Below are 17,640 nucleotides of genomic sequence, written 5' to 3'. Positions count from 1 at the left end.
ATCTTTAAAGAAACATGTGGAGAAACATGCTCAATGCAGAGGTTGTTGAGAACATTGGCATGCTTTTGAGAAAGCCTGCCACCTAGTAGGCATTTGTCAAATGTTGAACGTTTTCAGTGAGCTGGAGAGTAATTTAAATCTACAATTTAGCCCATTGCTCGATGCCCTTTCCCAGAACACTGGAGAATGACTTTGTTCAGAGCACTGAATTTGTTGAGTATTTAAGACCTGATGAAGTCAGAGTCCTCTCATGACAGTGGGTTAGCAGAGTCACTGGGGTCTGAATTCATTTTGATCGTGATTTACCTCATGAGTATGAGATCATACTGCAGAAACCAGTGGCTGCCATTCATTTCTCGTTACTATGTGCCTGCCAATCACAGTACTGAGCACTTTATGAGCATTATCTCTTTTAATCCCTACAGTAACTTGAGACACAGGTGTCACAACCCTTATTATATACCTGAGAATTTTAGATAAACTGTTCTAAGAACTACATCAAAGGTTCCATAGCTGCTGAAATGTGGATGCTGTCTCGGGTTAGCACCTGTGCTTGGGTATCTTTCCTAATCTGGATCATAGCTGAGCTCTTTGAAATGCTGATAGAACATAACCTAGAGCTTATCAAGGAGTGGAAAGCATTTATAATCTTTGAAACATTTTATGCCTAATTAGGACTTGAGAAGGTCCACTGGGTCGATTCTCTGTGTCCAGTATCAGTTTGTTTCACATGTTGATTTTGACTTTGGCCCATCCTAGACAGGTGTAGAATATTGTGGCACAGCCATTGACATCAGCCTTTGCTACCCTTGGCTACAAAAAGGAATCCCTGGGAAGATTTAAGATGTAAGTCAAATCCAAGAAACACAGCCACCATAAGCTAAACAATGCCTTAACCCTTTCCTTCTGGGCCAGCCCTAGGATCTGGACTAAGGTTTTGGGAAGGACTCCGATCAGCACCTTGGTTACATTGAAGTCATACTTGTGGATCCCAGCTGGCTTGGTGGTCTGGCTTCGCAGACCAGGGCTGCCTCCACACCTCAGTCCTTGCACCCTTACTTCAACACCCACAGCGGACGAGCAGGAGAGGTAGTTTTCAGTGTTTATACAATTCCAGTCAGTGTGAGCTTCCCAGGGGGTTGCCGGGAATGCCGTCATCTATCTGGTGCCAGGCTCGGGTTATGACTTGTCATTGCTTACTTACGCTTTCAATGTCCTGGACGTGGGTGTTGTTGGGCCTCCTCTTCTGGAAACATCCCAGAAGCACCTGCCAGATTTGTAAAAATCAAATAGAGAAGTCAAGGAGCTGTTCCCAGTGGTGCCATTTTCCTTCCATGGAATTAACATTTCCTGTCTTTTCTTCTCTTTTTCCCTGTCTCATGCCCTTCTCAATCTAACCACTCTCCTCTTCCCACCGCTCCACCACCGTCTTTAGTTTGAAAAGTGGCAGACGGCAGTAAATCCAGCTGTGGACCAAAGTGTAGGCAGCAGCAGACTTTGAACACAGATAAGTCGTTTGCTATTTGCCAGGGTGCCCTGTTGGAGCATAGATTCTGTGGAAATCTGGTGCTCACAGGTTACCAGTTGGAGCAGTAAATTAAATTTTCCCTAGCAAATATTTGTCCACCGTAATCTAAGTCAATTTTTTTTATTCCATTTACACATGAGGGGGCAGTATGGTACTATAAAGCAAATGTTGTGTTGAGATTGCTTGTTTTTATTGGTATATAATAGTTTTTAGGTGAGAACTTTGTGCAATTAAGATGCCAACATCATTGTTAGTTATTAAATGTGGTACCCTTATGGAAGTGATGTCTCTAGTTGTATCACAGGTCAGGTGGCTGTTTTGATTTCAATGAATAATAATTTCCTTACAACCGTGGGACATGCAGGCAGTGTATTTGATTGTGTATTTTACATGTGGGTTTTGTTTGAAGCTAGCTGGGTTTCTTTTTTCAGCTTCCACCTGGAGAACATAGACCCTTTAGATATTTGGTGTCTGTTGGGTTGATACCGCTACTATATTTTATGGCTTTATTGAGGGCTGAGGGTCTCCAGTGTGGCTGGGAGGGCAGCCTCTGAGCTGAGGGCTTGGCAGCTGTGGCCGATGTTTTATAAATCACCTGTGTGTGAGCTACTTCTCTCCATGGCACAGGTAGCTTTACTCAATAGAAAAAAAGGCTGGCAGAGTAGCAGCCCCTTTTAATTAACATTATTATTGCTGATATATGAATGGCATTGTCGGGACACGAAGGGCTCCTAGTCTAGTTTCCACAAAGGGAAAGAAATTACGAAGGGAAGTCAGAGGGTATTATGAACTGATAAAATCTTCAAGACATTTTATGAAAAATGTAAATGGAAATCTGGAAAGGTAATTTCATGAGCACAGGCTATTTTTAAACGTGTGAAAATATTTGCAGTCATATGTTTCTGTTTATGTAGTTTGGAAAAGAAAATTGAGACCAGCATTTTGGCATAAATATAACCCTCTGTGAAATTTAATGGGATACTTGTGTTTAATGTTTTATCCTGGCTACCTCTTTGGGGATGAAGAGCTGTGGTACGGTCTATACCTAGTAAAGGTAATTACGCTTGTTTAGCTTTGGAATGAACTCTGGGAAATAACAATGATTTGATATTGCTTTTACTTAACTTGAGACATTTTAAGTTTGAAATCTTATTCTGCAAACATAAACAAAAGATTTATGACCTATTGTCCGAATTTGAAGGATTGAATAATTTTTGGCTCTGGTTTCTCTTGAATGAACTCCAAATCCAACGTTGTTTGTGTTGGTGTAAACAGCGTCCTTATGCTTTGATGGCAGATTTTTCGGACCCCGCCCGATTCCACATTCCCTGAGCCCCTCTGCCTGTCCGCATCGCCCCCAAATGCTCCACCGAGGCAATCGAAGAGACAAGGCCAGAGGACAAAGAGACCCGTGGCTGTGTACAATCTCTGTCTGGAGCTGGAGGATGGTAAGATGTTAATTATATTTTTCTGCTTGGCAGCCTGTTGAGAGGATAGCATACCATATGCCCTCAGGGAAGGCCACGGCCACGGTTTCCTATCCTCTCTGTTTTAGTCTCCTCTTCCTTTAAGATTATAATTTTCCAGAGTAACAGGGAGGGTGAAGCTTTGAGTCAGGGAGAAGATGCAAGTTTCAGTTTTGTGTTTGTCTTTGTTATGCATGCTTTTTTTTTTTTTTAATTTTTCAAAGGCAGCTTACATTTCTTTTTTGGGAGACTTGTGTGACCTCCTGTGAGGTTACATAACACTGAGACAAATGGAGGGGGAACTAAAATTAAAGCAGGTCTCTTAGGAGCAGAGCTGATAGAGTCTAATGTTAAATGAATCTAGATTAAAGGCACAGCTCTCGACTGCCCTGGGGTTTCTGGCTCCTGGGCCTCACTGGCCTCCATTTTATGGCTTTCTCATAAGGCAGAACACTTCATCACAAAACGGCAGCCGTGGCAAACGGACCTGCCCGCCAAGGCCGGGCTCAGCAAACTGGGCAGCAGAGGGGCTGCAGCAATGGGACGTTCCCAGAGCCCATCCACGCTGATTTTACCCCGTGACTACATTGTGTCAGGATGGCCAGCTTGCCTCGATTTTAAAGAGAGCTTGGAAATCTGAATTTTCAACACACAAAACAAGGGAGCCTTTTAGAGGCCACCAAGGGCCGATTTGCAGTCAAGCGGTCCTTGGTATGGAGAGGAAGGTGATACTGGCCTCAAAGCCGGCCTCTCCTGCGTGCCTTCTGGAACTGTGACTTTTGTGGGGCTCCCCTGCCTACTGAGACCATTTCCTGAAATAGAGTTGAGTTTTCATTCTGCTTCCTCTTTTCATCCTCCTTGTTGTTCTTGAATACCTTTCGTTTATTTTCCTTTTGAACGACTGAGGCTATATTGGTTTGCAGGTGTGAGATGCTTGTCAAAGGGAGAGGGAGGGGAGAGGGAGGGAAACACATACAATACTTTGAGTGCGGGCAGCTAGATGTTCAAATGGCAGCCAGACGGTCAAGCAGTGAGTATGCAAGACCTTGCACGGAATGGACAGCTGTCCTCAGCTGGCTCCGAGGTGTCTGCAGGAAGACATAGAGCCCCCTGAATAACGCTGGGGCCCGAGACTTCCTGGCACTCTTAAACGGCCTAAATCATATGCACGTATGAGACAAGTATTGGTTTTATTTATTTATTTGTTTTAAAACCTCATTCCAAGAATTGAACCAATTCTTTCTTCTTCTTCCTTTTTTAAAAAAATATTTATTTATCTGAAAGGCAGAGTTACAAAGAGGTAAAGGCAGAGAGAGAGGGAGAGAGAGAAATTGAGATCAAGATCAATCCTCCATCTGCTGGTTCACTCTCCCAATGGCTGCACTGGCCAGAGCTGCTCCAATCCGAAGCCAGGAGCCAGGAGCTTCTTCTGGGTCTCCCATATGGGTGCAGGGGCCCAAGGACTTGGGCCATCTTTCACTGTTCCCCCAGGCCATGGCAGAGAGCTGGATCAGAAGTGGAGCACCCAGGACGTCAACCAGCACCCATATGGATGCTGGCATTGCAGGCAGCAGCCCTACCTGCTATGCCACAGTACTGGCCCCAGTATTGGTTTACTGTCCTTGTTTTTCAGAGTAAGGTGTACATCATCAAAGTCAGTTTGGCATCTCAGAACTTACTTTTAAACATTACTTGCAACTTCTGATCCCAGTTAACTTTTTAATTCTTTTTCTCACTTTCACTCTTTCTCAACAGAGCTGCTAAAAAGGAGTAAAACTGACTGGTTTGAATTGCACCTTCTCTTACATCTCACTTGTCCTCTCGTAGAAGTGGTAATAAATAGTGAAACGAGCAGGTGTTGGGAGTTAGGAGGGGGAGAAAGAAATCAAGAATAATACTTAGCACGGCTCATTGTCCTTTGAGTAAAATGGAATTGACTACATTTTATGAAGGAGATATGAAGTATAATCACATAGACTTTTTTGGTATTCTTAGCAGTAGAATCATAACATCTGATCAGATTTTTGTGTGAGTGATTGTTAGTGGATAAGGAGTTTCTGTAATCATATTCAGTGCATATTTTATATGAAAACTCAAGTGGTGTGAAATCATAGCTTTCCTAATTTCTAAGAGATACAATCTTTAAAAAAAATTTATTTGAGCGACACTGTGCATAGAACGTTAAGTCTTTGCCTGCAGTGCCATCATCCCATATGAGTGCCAATTCAAGTCCTGGCTGTTGTACTTCGAATCTAGCTCCCTCCTATTGTGCCACATCTCCCATGTGGGAGATCTTGAAGAAGCTCCTGGCTTCAAACCAGCTCAGCTCCGGCTCTTGCGTCCACTTGGGGAGTGAACCAGCGGGTAGAAGACCTCTGTTTCTGGCTCTCCCTCTCTGGGTCTTTTTTTTTTTTTTTTTTTTTTTTTAAGGTTTATTTATTTATTTTAGAGTTGGGGAGAGAAAGAGAGACAGAGAGAGAGATGGAGAGAGATCTTCCATCCATTAGTTCACTCTATAAATGGTTGCAGTGGCTGCTGGGCCAATCCAGAGCCAGGATCCAGGAGCTTCTTCAGAGTCTCCCATGCGGGTGCAGGGCCCAAGCACTTGGACCATCTTCTGCTGTTTCCCAGGCCATAGCAGAGAGGTGATCAGAAGTAGAGCAGCTGGGATATGAACTGGTACCTGTATGGATGCTGGTATTGCAGGTGGTGTCTGAATCTGCTACACCACTGTGCCAACCCTAGTATAATAATTTTTTAAAATTAAATAATTTTAGGAGAAAAAAATTGTCAGATATTGAGCTCACTTATTTTTTAAGAAAAAGTTTATTCTCATGAAATGATATGTGATCAGGTTTTATTTTTTCTTTGCAGACATAATTTTTGATCTACTGTGTAGTCACAGCCTTAATTCACTGCTAACCATAAAATTCAACAAGTAAAAAGTAGGAAAATTACAGTTTCACAGGAATATAAACAAGGGCTAAAATCGATAATCATATCACAAAATGTCTGTTTCATTCCTATACTTTTTTTGTATTCTATATTAACTGCCACTATCAGAAAAAAACATAATATTTATCTTTTTGAGACTGTGATATATTATTCTACATCTTAGGTTTTGTGAAGTATTGTTTTAAATATTTATTTGAAAGGCAGAGTTATAGGGAGGGAGAGTGAGACGAGAGGCAGGGGCTATCTATTGTTCCATCTTCTGTTTGCTGGTTCACTCCCCAAATGGCTGGGACAGCCAGGGCTAGGCCAGGCTGAAGCCAGGAGCTCCATGTGGGTCTCCCATATGGGTGCAGGGGCCCAAGCATTTGGACCATCTTCTGCTGCTTTCCTGGACCCATTAGCTTGGAGCTGGATTGGAAATAGAACAACCAGGACTCAAACCAGTGCAATGTATGAACTGCAGGCAGTACAGGTGGCAGCTTAACCTCTTGTACCACAACTCCAGCCCTTATGAGGTATTTTATAACTTTATGTTATTCCTTCTTGATTGTAGCCTTGAGTTTGTTTTTGGGCACTTGTCAGAATCAGGAAAGCCTGCAAATTTTGTCATTGTAGTGATTTTGTTTTACCTTAGAGGACATCAGATAATAGAAAGCAGTGAAAACTGTTATCTCCACTCCCTGCCCACTGCTACCAGTTATTTGTAACTAAGCTAGTGAAACTCAAGTTGTGTGGAAAATAAAAAAGCTATTTCAGGGAGAATATAGTAAGATCTGTATTTTGTCATTGGCATAAGTTAGATACCATATTTTTCATCCAAAAATTGGGAAATACATGGAGAGGTGGTAAATATGCTTTTTCAAAGGGAAAGGATACTAAAAAGCTATTCATGTTTTTGAAAGTAGCTAAGCATATTTAATTCTACCCCTCCAAAATGCACATATTTAAGATTTATTTATTTGAGAGAGAGAGAGAGAGAGAGAATCTTCTATCTGCTGATTCACTTTCCAAATGATCACAACAATCAGGGCTGGGTCAGGCTGAAGCCAGGAGCCTGGAACTCCATTTGGGTTTCCTACATGGGTGACAGGGGCCCATCTTCTAGGAGGGAGCTGGATTAGAAGTAGAGCAGCTGGAACATGATCATTGCTCTAATGGGATGCTGCTGTCACAGGCAGTGGCTTTACCCACTGTGCTATAATGCTGGCTCCCATATATAAAACTTTTTATTGTTCTTTTTTTTTTTCCCCTTCCCTCCCTCCCTCCCTTTCTTCCTTCCTTTCTTTTTTTGCGGTTGTAATAGCCTTGCTCACCTAACTGTCAACGGTATTTGAAGATTTCAAAAAGTTGAATCTATTTTGGGTACTTTTTCTTATTAAGATTAGTAAAGTCTTTGCCATAGTTATCTAGTATGGGTTAAAAATGTGCACTATAGACAACTTTGGTTGGCTATTTTAATTTTAATTTTCTGGTTTAAATGAGTCCAATAGGAGCTTTCAGTGGAAATATCTTCTTTCTCCTTGCCTTTTACTCATTGCCGTATAAGTTACATTTCACTTAATGAAATCTCAGGACAAATAGTTTTTGCTTAAGAGCGAGGCGAAGTGTCTGCCAAGATTCGAGGAACCGGATTGGATAGCTGAAGTCTCCTCAGCTGTGTGATTTGGTTACAAATTTGGTATTTGTGTGAAGTGGTTTGTGGTATGCTATTTGTTCTGTATTGAGTATGAAACTGTGTGATACACCAAATAGCCAGTCTTGGAAAATGCCCAGAATGGGTTTCAGTTCAACATCAGGGAGATCAGAAAGTCCTGAGCCCACAGTCAGCGAGCCCATTAGCATTCTCTGGAAGCAGAGAATCCCAGCCTGTGTGCAACAGAAGCGAAATCTGCTGCTGCTACCCATGGTTCTTCCTGTGCCCTCCTCCGATTGAGAGAAATTTAACTACAGACACTTCCTGTCTTCACTTTGATAAAGACTTCAGTTGGTATTTGCACATTTAGCTAGGTTTTTTTGAATTACAACAGCTTTTAAATCTTTACCGAGATTCTCATTTCTTTATTATTTTGTTGAAGCCGCGTTGTTCATTTTCCTATAGCATTTAATAATCTCACGGACTTCAAAGCTGAGTGGATTTGGCTCAGTTTGGAAAGAGCAACATATGAGTTAGGCTGCTAAGTGTTAAAAAGATGAGAAATCCAAGGTTTGCTTTCATTTCATTCTCAAGTTTTCCTGTGTTTTTATTTCCTTGAAGCTAGTAGTAAAGTAACTTTAACAGTGTTAAGTCTATGTTGGGTTTTTTCCTGCCCACCCCAAATTTTTGTCCTTCCTTTCTCTTATGTAAAGATGGCTGCCTGTTTATTGTGGTTGCTCCAAATGCAAGAGAAGATCCTGAACCTCTGTGATATACAACTAATAACCTTTGTTATTTTTCATTCAGGGTGAAGGTGTGGCTAGTCGGGAGAAGCGGGTTGTCATCTGAATTTTGACTAAGCTCTCTATTCCTCTGTTAGCTCTAACTTTAAACAGCACTAGACGTTTATAGGACTAGTTTTTGTATGTCTTATTGTGTAATTTTGTGCCTGTCTTTTGCACATAATGCAGCAGTTTGCTTATTTAGACAACTTAAAAATACGATTTATTGTGAATTGGAAACAAAGTCATCTGTAAGCCCATTGGCAGGATTTTGTATTGTCGTGTTGGCTTTACGTGGGGATTATTTGGTATGTGCTTTAATGTTTAAATCGGTGATGTGCTGCAGCACATTTGGTTACACACGCGTTCCTTAGTCCTGCAGTGTGCACACAGAGCCCTATAAGCAAAACATGAAAATCTTCATAACTGTTAAGGGGGAGGGGGGTATACAGTGCAGCATCTCTGTCTGTTCTAAGAGGCAGCCTATGCCGGTTGTGTCAGTCTCTAAGGGCAGAGTAGAGCGCACTGGTCATGTGATCCAGGTCCCTTCACCTGAAGAATGTGGAGTCAGAATTCTGAATAACTACCTAGAATTTAAATGTCCCATCAGTGACAGTAATGTTGAAGATATAAACTAGCCACCTGAGGTAGGTTGAAGGAATTTGGTTCAGTTCTGAGGCATGAGCAAGAGAATAGAAAACTGTATGTGGGGCCAGTGTATGTAGTGCAGTGGGTTAAAGCCACTGCTTGCAGTGCCAGCATCCCATATGGCTGCTGGTTCAAGAACCGGCTGCTCCACTTCTGATCCAGATCTCTGCTATGGCCTGGGAAAGTAATTGAAGATGGCTCAAGCCCTTGGGCCCCTGTACCCACGTGGGAGACCCAGAAGAGGCTCCTGCTTCCTGGCTTTGGATTGGCCTGCCTACGACTGTTGCGGCCATTTGGAGAGTGAACTTGCAGATGGAAGACCTCTCTCTGTGTCTAAACCTCTCTCTGTAACTCTTTCAATAAATAAAATAAATCTTTTTTTCTTTTTTAAAAAGCTATTTACACTGGCACTGCGGCTCAATAGGCTAATCCTCTGCCTTGTGGTGCCGACACACTGGGTTCTAGTCCTGGTCGGGGCGCCGGATTCTGTCCCGGTTGCTCCTCTTCCAGTCCAGCTCTCTGCTCTGGCTTAGGAGTGCAGTGGAGGATGGCCTAAGTGCTTGGGCCCTGCACCGGCATGGGAGACCAGGAGAAGCACCTGGCTCCTGGCTTTGGATTAGCGCAGTGCGCTGGCCGCAGCGGCCATTGGAGGGTGAACCAACAGCAAAAAGGAAGACCTTTCTCTCTGTCTGTCTCTTTCACTGTCCACTCTGCCTGTCAAAAAAAAAAAAAAAAAAAAAAAAAAGAAGCTATTTACAAGTCAGTGTGAGGGGTTTGTGAATGTGGATTTTTAATTCTCAAATGTGGAATACTGTTAGCCGTTTGCAGTTTTTCTGCCTCTGTTACAAGTGATTCTTATGCCTGTTAACTTTTAGGAAGCTCTGAATTCTGCCCACGCAGTTTCCACTTCCCATCCTGTTCACTGCCCAGTGAATGAGTGCCCGGCAATGAACCACAGGCTGTGAGAACTCTGAGGATGGGAACTCCAGGGCTGTGGAATGCAGGGAAGATTTCAAGGGTGTGTGGAACTGAGTTCTTTTGGGATCTGGGTGGCATGGGGTTTCAGTGAGGAGACCGGCATGCATGCAGGTGTGCCCGCGGCAGAGAGCCAGAGTGGGTGTGAGAGTGCAGAGGAAGTCACCTGATTAGAAGTCAGCAGCGCTGACAGCATCATTGGCGACAGATGGGCCAGATGTGGTTCTGCCAGGCCTGGGCAAAAGCAGCCTAAGCTGGTAGAAGTCTGGCCCGAGGAAGATCTATTCTCATTCTGTGTTCATGGGAAAATTGCTTATGCCCCCCAAATCCCTACAAAATCAGGGTAATGATAGTCTCTCTCCCAGTGAAGGAGGTTGAAAAGGATAAGGTGATTAGCGTGTTTAGCACAGTGTGTGGCACACGGTAAGTGCCCGAGTGCCAGCTGCGGCTGCTCGGTATCCTGCCAGCCAAGAAAAGGGTGCCGTTTGTTTAAAAGGATGAGAGGAACCACTGAATATTTTCCGGCAAGGGAGAAGCAGCGATTTGGAAATAGTATTTAAGGAAACGTAATCTGACTTAATCGGCCTGTTGGCATCAGGAAGGCTGTGGTAGAAAGCTGGTTAAATGATCGAGGCTTAGGTTGAGGTGAGCTTGAATTAACAGTAGGGAGGGAAAATAGAATGGGTGTTTGGGAGAGACGTGAAAGCAAGTTGTTGGCTTCTGGTCTGACGAGAGGGGAGATGAAGGCTGACAGTCCAAACAGGGCATTAGCCACCGCCGAGGCTCAGAGGTGACTGTCATTGCGTTGATGTCTTCCGTTTCGGCCGTGAGCTTTGTTTTCTGGCAGTTGTAAACTACGTAAACCACCTTTCCATCAAAAAGAAGCAGATGTCATTCTGATGGTGTGTTTGATACTTCCTGTAGGTAGCTGCTTTGGAAAATAGATTTGGTAAAAGTAGCATGTGGTGTGCTGATAGAAGTTGTGTACGTGGACGGTCAGTGGAGAGGAATACTAGACAGTTGCCGAAATGCATTGTCTTCTTGGAGAAAGAGTAGTCTGTTAATCATGGGCGAAGCTGTGTGCATGTTTCTCTTACTTTGCTGCACAGACATATATCCACATACAGACTCATCTTAAGAGAGCGAGGCCGCCTCTGTCCTAAGGGACCAGATCTGAGTAGAAGTCAAGGTTAGCATGCTTATGCGAGGTCTCTAATCTCAGTGCCCAAGAGAGCATCTTAAGAAAGCTTCTTCTGGAAGTCAGTGGTGGTTACCCTGTCCTACCCCAGGTGTGAGCAGGACACCTCCCCTAAGTGGGACATGGCGATCCATCGTGGGCATGGGTTTTCAGGGACATTCTGCAGCCGTGGATGTTTCCTGATAGACAAATCTGATGCACCCGACAGCAGAATTACAATCAGCCCAGTCACTGCACAAGGCAGATCTTTGTCTTCAGCTTCAGCTTTGCAGTCTTTCTCCTCTCCATTCCTACTTTTTTTTTTTTTTTGCATGACATTTCATGGGTGGCCTTTGGATCGTAACTTCCTGAGTATGGAGGCCTCTGGCCATGTCCTCAGGCAGGGCTGTGAATCCTTGACATGGAACGATTGTGTTGTGAAGTTAAACCTAAGACCGGGCTGGAATCTGTGGCGGCATATGTAGATGGATTATTTCTTAACTCACTTTTTACAGCGGTGAGATCAATGGGTTGGAAAAGGCTGCCACAGGTCCTAGGGCTGTCACTGTGTTGCAGCGTGCCTGGAAGTCGGGCCCAACGCCTCCACACAGGTGTCGCCCCCAGAATGCTCATGGAGCTCGGCCCCTCTGGCGCTGGTGACAAAGCACACGGCAGCTTCTGCTAGGACTTCGTCTGCAATGTTAACTCAGCTTCTGTGTGGGATGCATGTCTCCCCCTTTCTCTGGAGGAGAAAAGGGGCTTACTTCATGCCTTTCAAAAAGTACATAGCTGCTTCTGTGGTGAAAATAAGTTCATGGCAGGTAACTGGAATGTACAGAAGAGAGGAAAATTCTTTAAAGGCTGTCTCCCTGTGGAGTGGTGTTTTTTTTTTTTTTCCTTCTTCACTTCTAATAGCTTTTATTTTAATTTCTAGTTCTGAATTCAAGCAGCTGTCACTCTCTTTATAGCCGTCTTTGAAACTCTTAGAGCGTAGGAGGTAGCCAGGCTGTCTAAGAAACATCCTTTCAAACCAACCGAAGTATTGTTTATCCTGAATGAAATAGAATTTTCAAGGCTGTCAAAAGTGACTGATTTGAAACATTTTCTTTGGTAGCCAAGAAGATGAGCAGAAATCTTAAAGAAGTTCTTATCTTGGGGTAGTCAGTTCCAAGTGACTTCTCAGAAGACCCTTTGAACCAGTGGTACAAACTGCCATGACACCAGGGTGTTGTGTACAATTAATGTAATGAAGCAAATGGGTGGTGAGGTCTTGGTTACTTCAGGAAGCTTTAACAGCTTTTGAGGAAAAAGAGGCAGTCTAAGGTTGAGTCGGCCGTGGAGAATACTCCTACTAGTGTTGATCGGGGGTTATCTCTGGTTGGCTTTTATTAGCTCTGGGTAGCAACCTTGCAGTCTAGCTCTCTCCAGATAAGAGTACAGTGGCATCTTTGGTTGAAAAAAAGAATTGTTGAGCTCACTAAAAATGAGTCATTGAGTGGCATTTTGGATCAGCTAGTACTGTAAAAATCAGCTTGAAATGTGCATATGGGCATGATTTTATTGTTCTCTTTGGGTCAGAATAGAAATAGCGATTATTTCTGTTGCTTATCTTAGGTTTGTGCGTGTTAAATATCTACTGTTTTTCTTCAGTTTAATAGTGAATGTAAGAACATGATACAGAGTTCAGAGAGAATCGTGAACAATTATAAGTTAACTTATCTTGTGATGGGTTGTATTCTTATCTATATTAAACTTGGATGAGCCTCAGACTGTTGCATCAGTTGGGTCTCATCCTCTGTGCAGGAGACTGAGGCACAGAGTTGGTTGGTAATTCATCCAAATCTCACAGCTGGTCAGGAGCAACGTCGGGATTGCACCCGTGCTTTGTACTGTGATTCTGGAATCTGGTTCCTTACCACATTGCTAAACACAGGTGCTGCGGTCCACAGTCCTCCCTTCCCTGGAGTTTGTGGACATCCGTTTTTGCGTGAGTCCCTTCAGAAATACTTCTGCTCATTTAGAACAGTATCTATGTTGATTTATTCTTGTATTTTAAGCATGATCCTTAGTATCTCTGTTGAAAATAGTAGTGGTCTGGATACAGGAGCTGAAGAAGGAAGAGCTGAGATGACAGTGGCTTTGTACCTGGGACACTGTTGCGAACATGGGACACTGTTGCAAACATGGGACCTCCAGTGGAAAGGCAGGTGCTCACGTTTTTTTGGGGAAGCGGGTGGGAAGCATGCTCTTTACTTCAGTGGTACCCAGTTCTGTGGAAGTTTTCTTTTATCAGGATTCATGCAACCTCTGCCTCAATGAAGATGTCTGGTCTTGGGGTAGCTGCTGTGAGGATGCCTCCAGCACCTGATGCTTCAACAGGTTGTTGGGATTGGAGAGTACACATGGTCAGGAATTTGATGTTGCCTGAATATGTCAGATTCTGTTGTTCATTTTCTTTTTCTCCCTTTCCTTCCCTATCCCTCCATTTTTATTTTCCCTTTTTAAAAAATTAAGGTCGATAATGCATGCCTAGGTTAGAAAAATAAAAAAAAAAAAACTACAAAAGGACATAATAGTAGAAAGACTGCATTCCATTCCATACACTCAGTCCTTACATCTGCAAAGGAGATCTGTATCCATTGATATTAACATGGGAGTACTTTATCAAGTTTGTGGAAAATTGAATTAAAAATAAGTTTATTTTGTTATAATTTTTTTTTTTGACAGGCAGAGTGGATAGTGAGAGAGAGAGAGACAGAGAGAAAGGTTTTCCTTTTTGCCGCTGGTTCACCCTCCAATGGCCGCTGCGGCCAGTGCATCTCGCTGATCTGAAGCCAGGAGCCAGGTGCTTCTCCTGGTCTCCCATGCGGGTGCAGGGCCCAAGGACTTGGGCCATCCTCCACTGCCTTCCCGGGCCACAGCAGAGAGCTGGCCTGGAAGAGGGCCAATCGGGATAGAATCTGGCGCCCCAACCGGGACTAGAACCCGGTGTGCCGGTGCCGCAAGGTGGAGGATTAGCCTGTTAAGCCACAGCGCTGGCCTGTTATAAAAATTTTTGAAACCCATGCATAATTTTTTTCATAATATGAATTTTCCATGAACTTTTTAAAGACTCCTTATTTGCATGGATTTAACAATTGTTTTGCAGCAAAATAAGCCATTCATTTGAGGGAGGGGAGAAAGAAGGGAAGGAAGGGGAAGGGGAAGGGAGTGAGGGTTCGAGCTCCAACTCACTGGTTCACTCTACAAGTGTTCTCAACAGCTAGGGCTGGGCTGGGGCTGCGGGCTGGAGCTAGGAGCCAGGAACTCAATCCAGGTCTCCCGACGGGTAGCAGGGACCCAACTACTTGAGCCCTCATCTGCTGCCTCCCAAGGTCTTTGTTAGCAGGGAGCTGGAGTCAGGAGCTGGGAATTAGATGTCTAAAGAAGCTAGGCCAAATGCCTGCTTCTTAAAAGTTAATTTCATTTTCCACAGACTTTTCAAAGTGCTCTCATAGGCTGAGCTACACAAGATTTTCATATCTGAGGGCTAAAATTTTCTAACATCAACAATTTCAAAAAAATTTTTTTTTTCATTTTGTACGTCAAAAATGTAAATCGGGGCCAGTGTTGTGGTACGGCAGGTTAGGTGTCCACCTGTGGGGCTGGCATCCCGTTTGAGCACTGGTTCTTGTCCCTGCTGCTCTACTTCCACCCATCTAGCTCCCGACTAATGTGCCTGAGAAAGCAGCAGAAGATGCCCCAACTGCTTGGGCCCCTGCACCGATGTGGGAGACCCAGATGAAGCTCCTGACTCCTGGTTTCAGCCTGATCCAGCTCTGGTCATTTTTGCTAATATGGGGAGTGAAGCAGTAGACAGATTTTTTTCTCTCTGTGTCTCATCCTCTCTCTAACTCTGTCTTTTGAATAAATATATAAATCATTAAAAAAATACTAAATCATTGAGAATTTCATGTAATTCACCCTATAGTTTCTGAAATCCTTGCAGAGATGAGATTCCAGCTGGATGGAGAATAGATGTTGTTAGTAAGACTGTGGAACTGAAAACATCATGCTGAATGAAATAAGCCAGTCCCAAAGGGACAAATATCATATGTTCTCCCTGATCGGTGACAACTAACTGAGCACCAAAGTGGAAACCTGTTGAAGTGAAATGGACGCTATGAGAAACAGTGACTTGATCAGCCCTTGCCCTGACTGTTGATGAACAACTTAATACTTTATCCCTTTTAGTATTTTTTTTTGTTTGTTCTACTTAATACTATTGGTTGAATTCTGTAATTAGTACACAGCTATTCTTAAGTGTTGAAACTTAAATGAAAAGTGATCCCTGTTAAATACAAGAGTGGGAATAAGAGAGGGAAGAGATGTACAATTTGGGACATGCTCAATCGGACTTGCCCCAAAAGGTAGAGTTAGAAACATAGCAGGGGATTCCAATTCAGTCCCATCAAGGTGGCATGTACCAATGCCATCTCACTAGTCCAAGTGATCAATTTCTGTTCACAATTGATCATAATGATAGGACTAAGAGTCAAAGGGATCACATAAACAAGACTAGTGTCTGAAAATACTAACCAATAGAATAAAAAAAAAGGGAGAGAATGATCCAACATGGGAAGCAGGATACACAGCACACTCATAGAATGGCGATGTCCTAAACAGCACTCTGGCCTCAGAATCATCCCTTAAGGCATTTGGATCCATCAGAGTATTTCAGGCATGGAAAGCCAAGACACTCTGGCAGGGAAAAAAAAAAAAAAGACCTAAATGAAAGATCTCCGCGAGTGAGATCCCAGTGGAAAGAACAGGTCATCAAAGAAGGAGGTACCTTTCTCTGAAGGGAGGAGAGAACTTCCACTTTGACTATGACCTTGTCCAAATATGATCAGAGTCAGTGAACTCAAGAGGCTTCCATAGCCTTGGCAACTCATGACAAGAGCCTAGGGTGATTACTGATGCCATAAACAAGAGTGTCAATTTGTTAAGTCAGTAATAGTCACTGTGCACTGACTCCTCATGTAGAATCTCTGTCCTTAATGTGCTGTACATTGTGATTTAATGCTATAACTAGTACTCAAACAGTATTTTTCAGTTTGTGTTTCTATGTGGGTGCAAACTGTTAAAATCTTCACTTAATATATACTAAACTGATCTTCTGTATATAAAGAAAATTGAAAATGAATCGATGTGAATGGAAGGGGAGAGAGAGTGGGGGGTGGGAGGGAAGTTATGGGGGGGGGGAAGCCATTGTAATCCATAAGCTGTACTTTGGAAATTATATTCATTAAATAAAAGTTAAAATAAATAAAAAATAGAATAACACACAAAAAAATAATGGAATATCAGCAATTTCGTCCGGTTTAACTTACAGTTTCTGATCTGTCCTTCTGGAATTCCTTGTGTTTGTAAAAGCGGATTTGAACATAGATCTTTATTTACTCCTCGTGCACCAAAGAGCCAATTGTGTGCCTTTATTTATGTTTTAAAATTTAATCATAGAAGTGGAGCTCCCCCTTTGCTTTGTACACTGCTGTATAGTATCCTGTGCATCCTGTTGTATGAATGTATGCAGAAGAGGACCTTGTGTCCTGTAGCCACCAAGAATCACATGATGCAGATTCTTTCCTAACCACACTCTGGCTTGTAGCCTTCCAACAATGATAAAAATGTTTGTATAGAAATCCTATATATGGTAGGCTTTCAAATGAAGAAAGCACGTTACAAAATGCTGGAAATAATTTTACTTTTCAAGCAAATGCAGTATAAATGAATGTGTAGCATAGAAAGAAATCCAGAAAAAAATAATACAAGATAGTATACATTCCATAGAAACCATGTTTCAGGTTTTGTCTGTTTCCCTGGGCTGGCAACGTACAGTGTGATCCGCTTTCCTGATGCTTTCCCCCTTTCAGAAATTGATAGCCTGGTTTCTATGGCAACCCATCATTTAGCAATTGATTGTGGTCCAGTGCTGCACACCTTCCTGAGGCCCATGTGCTGTCAGCTGTGTACATTAATGGTGAGGACCCACGTAGCCATTGTGTTTCTCGCTTCCTGTGTGGTATTCGATCAATTCCATGAGATAGTCATTGCTTCATTCTCAAATAAGTTTTGTGTTTGGTGATTTTGCCCTACTGTAGGCTAACGTAAGTGCCCTAAGCCTAGTTAAGGTCAGCCAGGCTAAGCTAGGATATTCGGTAGCTTAGTTATATTAAATAAGCTTTCCACTTAGCAATACTCTGAGCTTTTGATGGGTGTATTGGGAAGGTATCCCCATCGTAAGTTGAGGAGTGTCTGTTAATTAGTTACAACAAGTAGTTATCCTCAGGGGATTGAGAATGGTGATTTCTCTATACGTCAGTGCGTTTCCTACCTTTTTATATAGTGTATTTTTACACATAGATATACACACATGTGGTAAAAATACACATACAACATGTGTGTATCTATGTGTAATTTACAAAAGTTTCAGC

At 42.9% G+C, this 17,640-nt stretch overlaps 1 protein-coding gene across 2 annotated transcripts in view; it reads left to right on the top strand.

Annotated features, from left to right (window-relative positions):
- Positions 1 to 17,640, top strand: part of ARHGAP10 (Rho GTPase activating protein 10) — a 357,364-nt gene that overhangs the window by 297,526 nt on the left and 42,198 nt on the right. For both annotated transcript variants that reach the window (XM_062199520.1, XM_062199519.1), the window contains exon 19: positions 2,826 to 2,976. In XM_062199520.1, the coding sequence (XP_062055504.1) occupies positions 2,826 to 2,976 (151 nt within the window). The remainder of the gene's footprint in view (positions 1 to 2,825; positions 2,977 to 17,640) is intronic.

The sequence above is a fragment of the Lepus europaeus genome, chromosome 8 (genome assembly GCF_033115175.1).
Source record: "Lepus europaeus isolate LE1 chromosome 8, mLepTim1.pri, whole genome shotgun sequence".
NCBI classification, from domain to species: Eukaryota; Metazoa; Chordata; class Mammalia; order Lagomorpha; family Leporidae; genus Lepus; species Lepus europaeus.
This window is presented reverse-complemented; position numbering and strand designations above follow the sequence as displayed.